General features: G+C 35.8%; 2 protein-coding genes across 2 annotated transcripts; both read left to right on the top strand.

The window, feature by feature from the left end:
* The first annotated feature begins 3,518 nt into the window (after positions 1-3,518).
* On the top strand, positions 3,519-7,896 carry LOC139977356 (uncharacterized). The gene is made up of 8 exons (XM_071986645.1): positions 3,519-3,858; positions 4,183-4,509; positions 4,876-5,210; positions 6,015-6,341; positions 6,540-6,647; positions 7,200-7,224; positions 7,611-7,699; positions 7,844-7,896. The coding sequence occupies exons 4-8, from the start codon at positions 6,089-6,091 to the stop codon at positions 7,894-7,896; spliced, it is 528 nt and encodes a 175-aa protein (XP_071842746.1). The 5' UTR covers positions 3,519-3,858; positions 4,183-4,509; positions 4,876-5,210; positions 6,015-6,088.
* Positions 7,897-11,448: 3,552 nt separating this feature from the next.
* On the top strand, positions 11,449-13,918 carry LOC139977839 (uncharacterized). Its single transcript, XM_071987526.1, has 5 exons — positions 11,449-11,562; positions 12,082-12,187; positions 12,713-12,773; positions 13,257-13,359; positions 13,721-13,918. Exons 1-5 carry the CDS (start codon positions 11,539-11,541, stop codon positions 13,820-13,822), a joined length of 396 nt encoding a protein of 131 aa, XP_071843627.1. The 5' UTR covers positions 11,449-11,538; the 3' UTR covers positions 13,823-13,918.
* Positions 13,919-15,049: the final 1,131 nt, after the last annotated feature.

The raw sequence follows: 15,049 nt of genomic DNA, 5'->3' as shown, positions 1-15,049 counted from the left end.
AAAGTAACGGTACCCGTACTGGTTTCGTACTTTTCTAGCCTATTTAGCCTACTGAGTCTATGCTTCTGGCCAACTAGCCCTTGCTATATGGTTTCAGTTGTTTTCCGCATACGTTACTTTCCGCTGATTACTTTCCGCTGAAAAAATTCATCTGCGGAAAACACCTTTTTTTCACTTACCTGTACACTATATTTTCCCGCAATTTTAGGATACCAAATTCAGACAGGATGATTAAAATAACATGAGAAAGTATCAAAGAACGTCGATCAAGGATGGTTAGACTGAGTTCGTTTTGTTTCAGCGGAAAGTAACGCGTGCGGAAAATAACGGTACCGTTGCTATATAGGCTAGGCCTACATATTTTGATCGAATTGTACAAATTTAGCTACCAAATAACCCTAGCGCCTAACGTTAGGTTTAGAAACCCAGGATTGTGCTCAGGATTTTGTTTGATTTAGAATAAGCAAACTGGTTACTATCCTAGGGCCAGCTAGGAGAGGGGTCAAAGAGAGGGGAAGGGTCAAAGCAAGGGGAAGGGTCAAAGCGATGGTTGGGGAGGTCAGTCAACTTAAATTTGCTCAGTATCAGATACCAGATTATGCTACTTTCGGAGCCCTTGAAGCTGATGATGTCTGGATATTTTTCCTCAGATATAACCACTTTGGCCTGACTTTAGAATCCGTACCATATGAATGTGCAAGCTTACTTCGAATCGGCCGAAGAACAACTGTATAATCCGGCTGAACGTGTGTGCTCGCACCGGCTTGGTTCAATAGAATAACAGTCGGTGAATAGGTGCGTCGCGTGAATGATTCGCTTGAATGAGTTAAAGCGGTATAGTAGGAAATAGGGTTAGGGTTAGGAAATAGGGTTAGGAAATAGGGTTAGGAAATAGGGAATAGGGTTAGGGGTTAGGAAATAGGGCTAGGAATTAGGGGTATGAAGTAGGGAATAGTGTTAGGAGATAGAAGAACGGGAGGTGGGGATACGGAGTGTTAGGAAATAGGGTTAGGAAATAGGGTTAGGAAATAGGGAATAGGGTTAGGGGTTAGGAAATAGGGCTAGGAATTAGGGGTATGAAGTAGGGAATAGTGTTAGGAGATAGAAGAACGGGAGGTGGGGATACGGAGTGTTGACATGAATGGCTATAAGATAATAAGAAGATAGTGAAGACAAATTGTTATTACCTGTTATTACCTTTCATAAACACTCCCTTGGACATTTACCAAGCTAAAGTCGTCAGCTTCTCCTTTGTGGAGTCTGTCATATCTCATTGGCTTGGTTATATTTGCTATAGAACGACTATAACTTGGATTCCAAGAGGGCATGGAACTTAACCCATTTTATTAGTTAGGAACTTGGCTACACATTTAACACTAAGGTGTGTCTTTAAACAGAGCTGCTACAAGCTAGGATTATTGAGGTATAAGCACCTGCTTAAGTCTTAATGCAGTAGACCATCACAAAAGAAGACGTTTCAATGGAAGTCGTTGTCAACTAGAATGTTTATTGATCGTAAGTTATTACATATTCATTATGTGCTCTTATTTGTGTTAAATATTCATATTATTTATTACATATTCATTATATATTCATGAATGACTTGCATATTCATTATTTTGCTTTTGTTATATGGTAATGAATATTCAAATATGGTAATAAAGGAAAAGTTAAGGTTTCTATTTTTCTTCCAAACGCCAAATCCTCATCCGGCTCACATGGCCTGATCGGTTAGGAGTATGCGCTATTATTAATTCGCATCCTAACATCCCGGGTTCGATTACTGCTATGTGTTACTCATGTTACTAATCATGTTTTCTCCTCTCTTCTCTTCTCTTCTCTTTTCTTCATAGATATGTAGGTCTCATCCGAGAAAACGAGTGAGGAAGACAGAAAGAATAGAGAGAACTACGGTTGAAAGTGTGGGGGATGTGAAACGGGTACAATGAAGTGAAGCGAGTTTACTACCTTCATGAAAACCGCCAAACTCTTTTAGTCCCCCAAAAATATCCAAGCCCCATTTAAAAACGCTCACCCCATCAAAAAGAGCGCCCTCTTTTAGCCTGTCGGATATCGGATGGTACGGATTCTAAATTAGTACCACCACTTTACATAGTTACCCTATCCACTTGGACAAAATGGTCAGATTAAGGACAGATCCGGTAGACCTAGGCTAGGGCATAGGACGAGGGCCAAGGCCTAGTTATTTTAGTAATCACTACATGTGCACGGTCAGCTAACGTCTTACTTGTTTGAAGCTAGCAGCCATTAAGAGCAGCAACTTAACAGTATTAATATACGTTATAAGTGGTTGATATTGAGCTATTTACGCTTCTACATCATAGGGCTGTCAGCGCTTGAACTTAGTGGCCGCTAGCTTCAACGAGGCTGATCGATTGCATATCATTCACAAATGCAGTATTCAGATCTCATAATCAAATTATACTGAGATTGCCCTGTTACATTGTCTTGAATCTGCTTTGCGGCAAATAGTAACGCATACTTTACTACAGTAAAGGTACGTAGGTTACATGCAAAGCTTGTCAACGATAGTAAGCTAAGCCTACAGTATGTAGGTTTACAACATGGGCCGATGCCTTACGATGCAAAACAAGTAGTAAATGTCGTGCTACTTCACTCCCTCCCTCCCTGGGAGCCTCTTGTGGGAGCCTCCACTGGGAGCCGAAGGCCCCCGTTTCTTGGGAGCCTTCCCCACAATTTCCTCTCTCCCAATTTTTTTTCGGGAGCCTTCGCCAAATTGTACTTTGGATCTCCCGTTTTTTGGGGGGAGACCTTTTGGGGGCTCCCTTTTTTTTAATCTGTTTGGGAGTCTTATCAAATCCACAACCTTTGTTGGATATTACAAGACAGTACATTAGATCCTCATTAGCCTACATGGTACACAAACTGCAGAAGTTATATACGTACACGCTATCATCCTAGCGCTCCCGTCTGTAAGAGAAGTCATAGTACCAAATTAGCAATAGTTGCAAGACCTGCAAATGCACAAATTAATATACAGAATGTACATTCCTATGTGAACTGTCCTAAACACCTTACGTAACAGTCAAGCAGCACTAAACTAAACGCTTATCGAGAGTGCTAGATGTATAGAACATACCGTACTACATCGGCGCCATGGCTCTTCAAGATGAAAGAGATTGAAGCAAAGCGAATTGTAACACTACTAGATGATATGATGTTAGGCATTCGTTTTTCGGGGCTGTCTCCTGTTTTCGGGCCATTTCAGAAGCTTTCATTTTAACTTGTAAGAGTAATATATTTAGCCATAAAAGTATACTTCTTAAAGTCTGTATAAGCCGTGTTTTTTTTTTTTAATTTGGCAAACATCAGAATCCTATGACACTGACTTGCTGTGTTTTCCAATAAATATCCATATCCGTAAAAAGACAAAATATTTGTATAACGTTTTGTCTACATACCCTATCTGAATTAAATTTTGAATAATTTCATAAATGTGATTATATTAATAATTTACTTTTAATTTTAAGGTATTTACACCGTCCATAGTTCTTTTCCAGACGCCCCTGTTGTTTAGCCATGGATGGCTTGATTTCCCATGATGCAGCATATGCAATTGTCGGTGACAAATATCAACTGGAGTGTACTGTATAGCAGATGGTTCGAAGCCAAAAATATCTCTTGTATGGGTTGTCAATGACCAAGCGATCTCAGAAAATGTTACAGAAACGTTTACTGACATTCAAAATGGTACATACAATACTGTCAGCAAGGTAAACTATTAGGTCGAGACGAACCTGACACATGTCAGTTGCGTTACCCAAGAGCACTTTATTGACGATGCTATGTCGGTAAACACGGTCATCCATGGATATGGTGAGAAACCTCGAAAGATGTAATTTATTATTTCAATAACAAAAGTACAATTAAGAAGCAAAGTACTGTCATCTTTGTTTGAGTTCATGTTGTCTGAAACTTGTTCGTTTTACATTCTAAGGTTGTTTGCTAAGTACATATATTATTTCCCTCTGGAAGGGCCATATCTTTTGGGCCTCATAATTTCTATTTTCCATTTTTTGTGTCATGCCAGTATAAATGTCTTCTACAGTTCAAAAGATCAGAGCTAGCTAAGTTATATTTTGCATGTAAGTGCTATGCTGAAAAATACTACATGCATTATGTTACTATTTGTCATTATAGTTGTTCCAGACCTTAAGATACTGTACAAAGGAAGACCATCACCAGCTACCATCTACATGGCCTTAAACAAGATGCATTTACTGACATGCTTTGCCGTACCTTCAGGACATCTTGCGAATCTAACATGGCTCAGAAACGACCACCAGCTTGTCGAAAACACTAAAAGGTTTCATGCATACTCATTGGTTCGAACAAAGGCGAATGTAAGACCACTTCGTTGACAGTTGAGCCCAAATGAGATATTCCCACCTGTAAACATATCTTGCACTAGTTTTGGAGATGGTAATCTACTGAAGAAATCGCGTTCTCCTTTAGGTGTCGTTTACCGTGAGTTGTGGTTCTCATACTTACATGATAATTGTATATTATAAAAAAATGCAACGGTACTGTCATATTTTATCATTCTTATAGAGCGGTTGATGTGTATTATTGTAATCAGTGATAATCAGCAATATGTCACCGAACCTACTCTCAAAGTCTTCATTCTTCTTTAAAGATAGTGTAAATAGGATATTGAATTGTTATTTATCTCATTAATCCTTGGGCCCTATGTTTGCCCTAAGCCTAATGGCTGCACTCCCTCTCATGACCTCCTCTGATCAGACATGATCGTAATTCCAAGATAGATCAGGGAGCTATTAGAGAATAACAATCTTCGAAAACCTACATTAATATTTATGGGTTTTGTTACAGAGGAGCCTACGGTAGAGATATCACTTGACGGTGTAGTTGTGATTGGAAGTACCGCAGATGTCCTAGTGGGGAGTTTTCATTCCATCGGCTGCACTGTCACGGGAAACCATTTCGATCTTCTAATACTAACGGTTGACAAAAATACAGAAGAAAATGATGCTACTATCACAAGTGAAAAAATGCAAATGAATACAATAAAGGCAGCACAGTTTCTACCGGTCAAACAATAGAGGTTGACGTCCTCGCAGTATCTGAATTAACAGATGTCGAATGTAAAGCCTTCAGTTATTTAGATATCGCAAACGTTTCTTACTGCATTGACCTAAAAACAGTCGGTAAGTCAATATCAACGGATGCATTGTCAAGTAGTAAAAGGTTTGAATTATGAATTAGCACTTTCTGTTTGGATCTTTTGAACCATTGAACGAAAGTCCCCCCTCCCCGCCCAAATAGTAAGTAAGAGACTCTTGAAATATAAATAGCTGAATAGTTACTATTGTGTCTGTCGGAGAGGTCCGATGACCTTTAGTAGATTCGTAAATCAAAGACTATTCGAAGCTTTGCAGTTTCACAACGATTTCCTTCGCTTGCTTTGCCTCATATAAATATGAATTTTGCGAACATGGTATATTCCGTAGTCGCATTATAGGTTCTTGTTAGCTTTATACATATGTGACATGTGTGTAGGGTATATGGGAAGGGTATATAACATTCGTAAAGCATATGACTCACGATGCTGATGTAAATGCATGTCTAAGCTTAGGCTTAATTTACATAACAATCATATTGGATGTTAAATGGTCATGTAGGTTTCATGCACCAATTAATGTGAATGGTAAAAAAGAAAAGCCTGATCGTAAATGTCCTAAACAATTATGTTATGGTGATTGAAAAATCTTTCAATTCCTGCTGGGCACCGTTACAACATGTTATTCTTAAGGACAAAAAATATAGCCTAAATGCATCTCGCCTTGTAAATTTATATTGTGAGATGGTCTGTAGACATAATGAAACCTTTCTGTGAATGTTTCTTTCCCCAAACAATATCGACAGTTAGCAATACATTATGTTCTTGGTATTGTGTGATACTCTTGGTCGTCTGCTATTGGCACGCTAAAATTGCTTAATTTATTGTACAGCTGTCCCCGAAGTTTCGTTTACTTTCGAGGGAAAACTGGTATTGCAGAAGTTCCTCCGTGTAGCTAATGGACATATGTACACTTTGGAATGCACCGCAACTGAAGCAAGGCCGAAGGTGCAATTGACGTGGCTTTTTGATGAGTCAATTGTACAATTGGGAGACGCTTCGTTCGTAACCCTAACAACTAAAGGAAAGAAAAATCTGTGGGACAGCAGTATCAATCTTCACTTCTACCTCGAAGGCACCAGTGCCATGATAACTTGCCTTGCAGTGGGCGAATCTAATCTCCAAAGAACTAACAGAACAATTGCTTTTCTAAGCTTGGGTAGGTTTTTTGTTCAATTACTTTTTTTCTGGGGTATGTGTGTAACTAATGGAAATATAACTAACGAAGCCGTGGGCCTATCGTGTGCACGTAATATTCACACTTTCATTATAACTTAATATTAAACAAAATTGCCACATTCTATCATATGTTCAGAATACGATTCTCATTCAGATATATTTAACTTTCTGCACACAGATGAATCAGACGGATTTCCTCTTACAATTATTTGGATCTTCCTCGCTGTGGTCATTGTAATCACATCGACGACAATGCCAATTTTCTATAAATTGAAGTTTTCAGCAGGTATCAATGAGTAACAATATTAAGACAAATAAAAGTTTCTAAAATTTATTTAATTAAAAAAAAAAGGGAATATGCGTCCACATTTGTCTGGTCATCAACATTTTGTATCGATACTGACTATTGAGAAACTTGCCATTATATTGGTGGATTGGCTTACAGTACACAACAAAATGTGCTCTGAAAGGTCGATAGGGTGAACACATTTCCCCATCTTTTGACTTTTTTTTGCAGCACCTCAGTCAGCAATATCTTAACCACTAAAAAACTTAATATTATTTACTCGTTTGGATTGATTGATTGCATCTGAGTAACAGACATGGCTATAAAAGTTGACCACATTGGGTTATAAGTTTAATGAACAATCAGTTCTAGTATAAACCTGATAAGTGATCACTTGTAATAACACTGATACATTCTCTAAACTATGATAAAGTGCTGATATACTATTTATTTCATGTATTTTTTCATTTACCGTTGATCTACAAGAAGTAGCCAATGTGATTAATAATAATTGGTCTCATGTTTTATCCCTTTTAATTTATTCATTTGCAGGAACAAAGGGTCAACTCCATATTAGGTAAACAATTTAACTGATTTACATATAATTTTGAATATTCAAAAGAGTTGCTTATTGATTCAGTTTGAAGGTTGGTATTGCTCAAAATATAATTATGAACTAAAATATCAGATGTGAAATTCAAATATCGCAAAGTGATTTGTAAATATTTTACAGGTACTGTGTTTGGACGATTGGTATGTGACTTCGCCATGCTATCGTGATGTGTTCTTTACATGACTTGAATGTTTCTCTCTGTATATCTGATGGAAAACCTAATGGTTACAATGTAACTATTAACTTGTACTTAAAACAACACATATATTCTATAATTGTTCACATGCTAATCCATTGTCGTGATTACAGGAAATAAATTCATCATAATATTATATTTGCTCTTATACTAGGGATGCAAGAGAACCAGACCTGAATCTCGCAAATATGGGAAGCGTTATTGATGGAATGTGTAAGACGGAAGGGCTCGAGAGAAATGAAGGTAATATAACTTCATCAAGGTATTCAAACTATTATATTTATGATGAATGAAGTTTGATTAATTTGATAAGATGCTTTACTTGTTGCTTACTCATTTAATACTTCTTTTAACATTGCTGTTCACTATTCTGTTTTCCTTTTAAAGAATGGACTTCAGCTCATCAATCGTTGCCACATAAGCAGAGGTATGGTATATAAATATCTTCTTCTTCATATAATCGGCCTGTGTTTCATAGTGTCTATGACTGATAGTATATAGCAACAGTTTCTTCACTAACTAATTAATGTTGTCTTTACTCGCAGCGTTTCCCTTCCAAAGCTTCCAAATGAGACAATCGCATCCGCTGAAGGTAGGAATGATTTTAAACAGTTTGTTCCTCTAAGCAAAATAATTTTTCAGATTGTTTGCAGCAAACCCATAGCACCACTGTACGCAACTGTTGCTTATCTCATCTACAGGCATACATGAAGTATCATTGTTGTCCATAATGTAATGTGTTCTATTTCTAGTCTTAACAAGGTAATCATATATCCTGATTACACGATGAAAGAATAAATAAATAACACTGTGTTTTAATAACGTAATGTCAGAAATACATGATGAAATATGTTTTGAACTAAGTAAGAGCAATTATCGGAGCTAGTAAGCAATGCAATAACACAAATTCATCAGAGAGTCATTCATTACTTTCAGTTATCAGTAAATTGGGTAATTTGATATTATTGAATTTTTGGGTATGAACCAACAATACAAAATCAATTTGTAACATAGAGTATAATAACAAGCCTTATTTTCGGAACCTTTTAAAGTCTTCTTTCAAAGCGTTGCTATTACAGGTGAAACCCCCATAGATATATATTACAGCTAGGTACCGAGTGGTAATGGAGTTCTAGCTATGCAGCATGGAAGAAAAACGAATAATTGATTGGGTATGCGTGTCATTTTGAAATGTCACTGTCTTAATGCAAATAAGAAAAACTTTGCTGTAATACTTTTATTTAACGCATATTTGAAAAGAAATTTGTTTTGCTTTTAATTATGTGCACAGTGTGAACATTAGATATACTTGGTTAGCATGAGATACGCAATTTTGAGGTATATTTTTACTGTTCATTGACGCAAGATGCAAAATTAAATGGAAGGGCTCATTTGTTCATATATCTTATATTGTATCAGTTTCTTTAGTACAACTGTAATGGTTAATATTTGATAGAAACGCTGACTTAACTAACGTTTTAATGTCTTGCAAACAATTACAATTTTTGAAAGCTCATAGCAATTTCCAAATACTAAAAGACATGCGATAATATATATGAAATCCTTTTCTGCGCATTGTCTTGAATGAAATCCAAACGTCATTAATTTTACCGTACAGAGTTGCTACTTTGGTAGCCTTGCCTAGTTTCACCTTTAAATAATTAAGTGTAGTCAATAACCTTACAAAAAGATAATAACGACAATGGAGAGAAACGTGGACATGGTTGGGGGATACAGCAAATGCTCCATAGCACTATAGACCGGTAAGTTTGCACATAGGCTACTTAGCTTTCCGCGTCACATGAATTACTATAGGTTTCTGAACTTTCTTTCCCACATTGTCTTGAATACAGTAATAAATTTAACTATTTAATGCTACCGAAAGCATGATTGATTTGTTACTAAATTTAATTCTCATGTGTTGCGAATGACTCCATCAATCGGCTTTTTATATATAGTTTACTACTCGAGCTTGAAGGAAGGTTCGTTGATCCGTAATGTCTACACGAAAAGAGAGGTATGCTTTGTAGCTCAACTGAACAAAGGGACGTTCCTAACCCGGTGGATTGGAACGATAAACAAATCACAGGGAAATAAAACATGTTTATTTATTTCCCTTCCCTCAGGTACGTATACTGTTCATACCTGAAGTTGGGGTTATCAAGGGGGAGGGGTACCTACAGCCAGAGGGCCCGAGACGATTTGGGCACCCGGGAGAATATAGAAAATCTCAGATATATGAAGAGTGCAAAATGGGGCATGACTTACTGTAACTCTCTGGTGCTATTAAATAAACGCAAAGGGTTATAAGAAATATCAGTCTGGATAATGCTAACATATATTCAAGGTTTGGCTGAAATTCCGGTACCAAGGAATTGTTACAGAACTGAAAAAAGTTTTATTAAGAAGTATTTTCCTATGCTAAGAAGATACAAAAGAAGCATTAAAGGTGAGTGTTACAATCAATAACTTAGTTCATGTACACACAGAAAGATGAGAAACAAGGTAGAAGGGAAACACCTATCAGCTTATGAAGCAGCACAACCATTCGATGTAAGTTGTGACAGTGATTTCATCTGGCAACATCTTGTAGTAGATTTTTGATGAATAAATCGGCTTTCAAGTATATACGATATTTTTTCTATACAGATGACAAGAAGATGAAGCAAGAGTTTCACTGGGACATTTACTTACAGAAACTGATGGAACTTCCTGATCATGTAAACGTAATCAAGACAGAAGGAATATGCATTGACAACGGTAAGGTAATCATCGTCGAGAATAAAAAAAACGTAGTTGAATGGGATTGACGGAAAACAATGTATTTTAATGTTTTTAGACACTCCAAACCTGGTTAGATTTATTCAATATTTAATTATCTAGTGGAATATTTAGAAACACAAGTAATATTTAGAGTGTTTTTACGAAAAGCGTTAGATTTCTACCAATTATATAATTAAAACCTGACATTTTTGATAAGATTGATGTTCGAGAAGACTCGTTGTGTTTCAGTTTGTATCTTTATACCATTTTATTGATAAACGGACAGTTTGCAAAAAGACAAACCAATCAGTTGAAAGACATATCTTGTGTTAGGATGAAATGAAGTGTTCAACAGTTGTCATTCTTTCATCCTCTGACTCGACAGCAAATATATATCTTCTTCAAGAATACAAACCTGTTGGATCCTTAGATGATTTACTGCGAGGCTTCCATCAAGATGGTAAAAGTGGGAAATTGCTGCTATCAGATGTTCTTGAATTATCCTTGCAAGTTGTGAAAGGAATGGAATTCATCATAACACATGGACTAAATAAAATTTCATCTTACAAAATGTAAAAGTCATCGTATGAATAAGGCAATATAACTTACATTATCATAAACTAAAACGTACCTGTAAGTGGGAAGTTTCAAATAAATGGTGTGTAACAATTGCATGGTATGTAAAGTTATTTAATGTTTAGTCCATTGGTTTTATGCCCAAGATATTCCAATGATTTGCTAACAAATGATGAGTAATGTTAGTTCCAATGTTTAACTGATGATTACGCAAAAGTAAAGAAAGAAAAGAAGAGGAAAGAAACACAACGAAATAAGAAGGCTTTGGATATTTATTGCTAATGTTTAACTCGGTATTCTATTCTCTTGGAAGGTTAAATGCTTACTATGTAATAAATGTCGCAAACAAACAGGAAATGAATTCGCCTTTTGTTGTATTGACTTGGCAAAATGATTTATGCTAAACAGTTCTCATATAAAACAACAGTAGCATTTGCATTACATTTAACATGTTTAAATTAAATTAATGCTGGATGACATTACCACATTCAGAGTTGAAATTTCATACACCTAGCCAAGAAGGTAGAACAAAAATAACATCTAATTCCAGTTAAACTATATTAAGGGTTTTCCCATTTAAATAATTGATAATTGCGTGTAACGATATACATCTATCTAACCATATCCATATTTGCTCTTTGTTGCAGTTCCTGCATCCTGGATTATCCGCGGGAAAAGTTCTCGCAACAGAAAAGCGATGTTGTAAACTTTACTACTTTTGTCTTAAGGAAGATGCTTCAAGAATGGTCATAGACATTAAGAGAAAGGTATTTATTGAAATATAGAAACTTCGTGCGATTATGAAAATTTCCTTTTCCTGTTTTAATCAAACACCTTGCCAATAAGTGACGAAAAATTACAAATAATATCCAGATGACGGTCCTCCAGATCATTAATACTTCATACTTCTCGCAGAGATCAAGGTTAAAAAAGAGATAAAAAGAAATTTGGAGTTACTTAACCATTTTGTTGTACAAAGACAAATTATTAAGGTAAGACTCTGATACTTGATACTTATAAGCATCTGATAAATATTTTGAGTACTGGTTTGAGTAATTCTAAATAATACGTCAAATAAAACTGTTACATGATAACCCCCTCCCCGATGAATAATTAAAATGCGTATTTAAAAATGTCATCCCTTGCTTTGCATGTCATCTTTCATGTAAGGTGTTCAATGCAGTCCTTGAATGATTTAGAAGTATTATCTTATTGATTTCTTTCAACGTTTGTGAAAACCTATAACTACAGTTTATTACGAACTATATTATTCATTACTTTCAAAGGTGACGATCCCTGAGCTACCACCTGAGGCATCAGCGCGAAATGAGTACACCTGGGCCAGTGATTCTTGGTCAACGGCTGAATGTGTCTGGAAAATGCTAACTTTTGGTAAGTTAAAGATCTTTATTTTCTCCAGACAAATTTAGTAACATCCATTTGTGTTTATTAACAATTTTCTATCATAAATTGAACGCGGTGATATTACAGGGTAGGTCAACAACACAATTAATTGTTTGTCAAAGGTTTAAACTGCATTCCTATTACACACTACTTAACCTAAACATGTAACGTAATACCATTAATGCTGCTCTGTATTCTTAAATTATTTTGAAAGTCGCTTAAGGGAGAACTCTTTCTAGTAATTGATGAATTATTTTTAAAAAGACGTTGAAGATACATTAAAACTGATAGGTAAAAATTCAAAACGAATTGATATGAGTTGCGGTTTCGATATACTTTAAACCGATAAGATTAAATGAATGAATTCCATAAATGAGAGTAAACAAGCCACAATATTTCCCGTAAGATTCAAACAACACCAATCAGTACATGAATGTACAAAGAGAGCTTACATTTTTCGTAGGTGTAGATAAACTAGTGAGTATAATGAAATTTGAATTTCTCTCACCACAGGTACTAACCAGAACTTGGAACATACATGGGAGGCTCAGTCCCAAATATATCCTTCCTACGTGTGAGTGATACTGCTAATGTTTGATTAGTTCATTATTTGATACAGATGTTTGAATAGCCCATCCCTCTCCCTCAGTTAGAATGCTCACTTCTTCCCTGAGCATGGTCATGTGCAGCACATGTTTTTTCTCTCTCAGATAAGCAGTACATAGTGTAGGTCGCAACCTCAGTCGTTATCGAAGACAATGTTCAGTAACGTATTTTTCGACCACTCATGACGTAACACCGTCTTGATCTCATGGTTACTGGTTACATCCACAATGTGATTGGACTGGGGTTAAAATCTTTGGTTTCATGCACATAGTGTATCTTGTGTGATTTTTATTACAATTTAGTACTTACTTCAACTATAAATCCAACAACTTAGCAATAAAACTTCACCTCTCGTTGCCTGGCACGGCTATAGTTACGTTACTGTGTATTGAAGTACTGAATGGCGATTAAGTATGATTGCAGAACAAAAATGATTTCCTCTATCTTGCAGTCTTGAGTCTTTGATGCAGTCTACTTCTGTAGAATGCATGGATCGTCCGCCCTTGAAAGATTTGCGGGAAGCAATAAGCACATGGATGATTAGACAAGATATGGTGAGTGATACACGAAATCCCGAGGGTCTTAAGAAATCATTACATTATTCAAGTTGCAATAGAATTTGAAAAACCTTTACAAAAAGCTAAGATTATCAAACAAAATATCACTTTGCTGCATTTGGCTGACGGTGAGTTATAAACACTACTACCAGTACAAGTAATTTAAATACGCATCGTCTATTTAACCTCTGTCACCATTTAAGTACAAGAATCATTGACTAACACAGCACACGCTCTCTTTGAGCACACGGTAAAGATAGGCTAATGTTGGACATTTGCCATAACTGATTACATCAAGTAAATGTTCCAATGTCCGATTTTGCTCTTGGTATAACTTATTTCTTTTTCTTTAACATAGGATATTGAAGATGCTGATCTGACAAGCAAATCATCACATGGAAGCGTAGGAGAAGATGGATACACACCAATGGAAGGAAATACAGTAATTGCAAAGGATTAAAACATCCAAAATGACACATTACTCAAAACAAAATGTTAATTTGGTAGAATGCAAAGGAATATGGTTGAAGTATTATTGATTATTTTTTTCATTATAATAGGGCGGTTCAGAAACTGGAAAACGTGATGTTGACTTGACTATTATAGCAAGATCATGATGATTATGATGATGATGATGATGATGATATGATGATGATTATTTTTATTATATAGTTCAAACGTCAATTATAATGGGATAGTGTGTATTACTTTCAAACCTCAATTTATCAGACTGAGTCAGTTTAATGAAAGTTCTTCATGCTTATTTGTGATATCACACCTTCTGCTGTGTCCATAAATTCTGAATTACAAAGAAGTTGGAAACGTGTTGTGTAAAATTGTACAGTTTTTCATATATATTTAACTTTTAAGTGTCCTAAAACATCACAATAACGATGATTTCATTGCGTCAAGTATATGTGCGTAAGTGGCATCGACCGACAACATTTACACTAGCTGTACATATCAGAAGTCAATATATTATAGTTGTAGTTTGTTTGCCAGTGTATCAGTCTCTAGGCAATGAGATATGAGTAGTCTCATATATCATTGTCTAGCAAGTGATACACTGGCAAGCAACACAAACAACTGTTATTTACTGGCAATAGATGTTGCTTAACTTCCTGGAATTCCTCAACTCGTTTTACTTTCGTAGTCATTCTTAAACTGATAGTTAATAACAATTTCATAGCTAAAACGCTTTCATATTATTCATTCATTATACAATAAATCTATTTTAGTTCAAATTACCAGTCTACTATAGTTCAATAACACCTAATGTTAAACTCAGCCTTTATTAAGTTTACTCATATGCTTCGTATTTTACTGTCTTTTGTAAGTTTGAGTTTGTAATATTTTCCCAGATAATACTTTCTTTCATATTTCTAAAATACTCATAGGTGAATGTCTCATTTGACCATGGTTGACCAGCAATAACATACCTAGCCCGTCAGACTGTAGTTTCAAAACCGTCTCGGTGACTACTATAATGATACAACAATAAAATATTTGTCATACCAGGAATATTGGTCTGATTCTGATTCCTGGTCTATTGCAAATAATATGAAGCTGAACGATGACAAACCGAAATTATTCACCTATCATGTCGCTTCAGATGGGTACCACCTGTTACATATGTCAACATCGGTAACGGTCCTATTGAACCTGTGTGTAAAGTTCGGAATTTACC

This window comes from Apostichopus japonicus, chromosome 12 (assembly GCF_037975245.1).
Source record: "Apostichopus japonicus isolate 1M-3 chromosome 12, ASM3797524v1, whole genome shotgun sequence".
In the NCBI taxonomy this organism is placed as follows: Eukaryota; Metazoa; Echinodermata; class Holothuroidea; order Aspidochirotida; family Stichopodidae; genus Apostichopus; species Apostichopus japonicus.
This window is presented reverse-complemented; position numbering and strand designations above follow the sequence as displayed.

Excerpts from the sequence above, each read along its gene's own strand:
- LOC139977356 (XM_071986645.1), top strand. The coding sequence starts at position 6,089 with ATGTACACTTTGGAATGCACCGCAACTGAAGCAAGGCCGAAGGTGCAA. Across the intron at positions 6,342-6,539 it reads AATTGCTTTTCTAAGCTTGG|ATGAATCAGACGGATTTCCT; the intron begins GTAGGTTTTTTG and ends TTCTGCACACAG. Across the intron at positions 6,648-7,199 it reads TAAATTGAAGTTTTCAGCAG|GAACAAAGGGTCAACTCCAT; the intron begins GTATCAATGAGT and ends ATTCATTTGCAG.
- LOC139977839 (XM_071987526.1), top strand. The coding sequence starts at position 11,539 with ATGGTCATAGACATTAAGAGAAAG. Across the intron at positions 11,563-12,081 it reads TCATAGACATTAAGAGAAAG|GTGACGATCCCTGAGCTACC; the intron begins GTATTTATTGAA and ends TTACTTTCAAAG. Across the intron at positions 12,188-12,712 it reads CTGGAAAATGCTAACTTTTG|GTACTAACCAGAACTTGGAA; the intron begins GTAAGTTAAAGA and ends CTCTCACCACAG.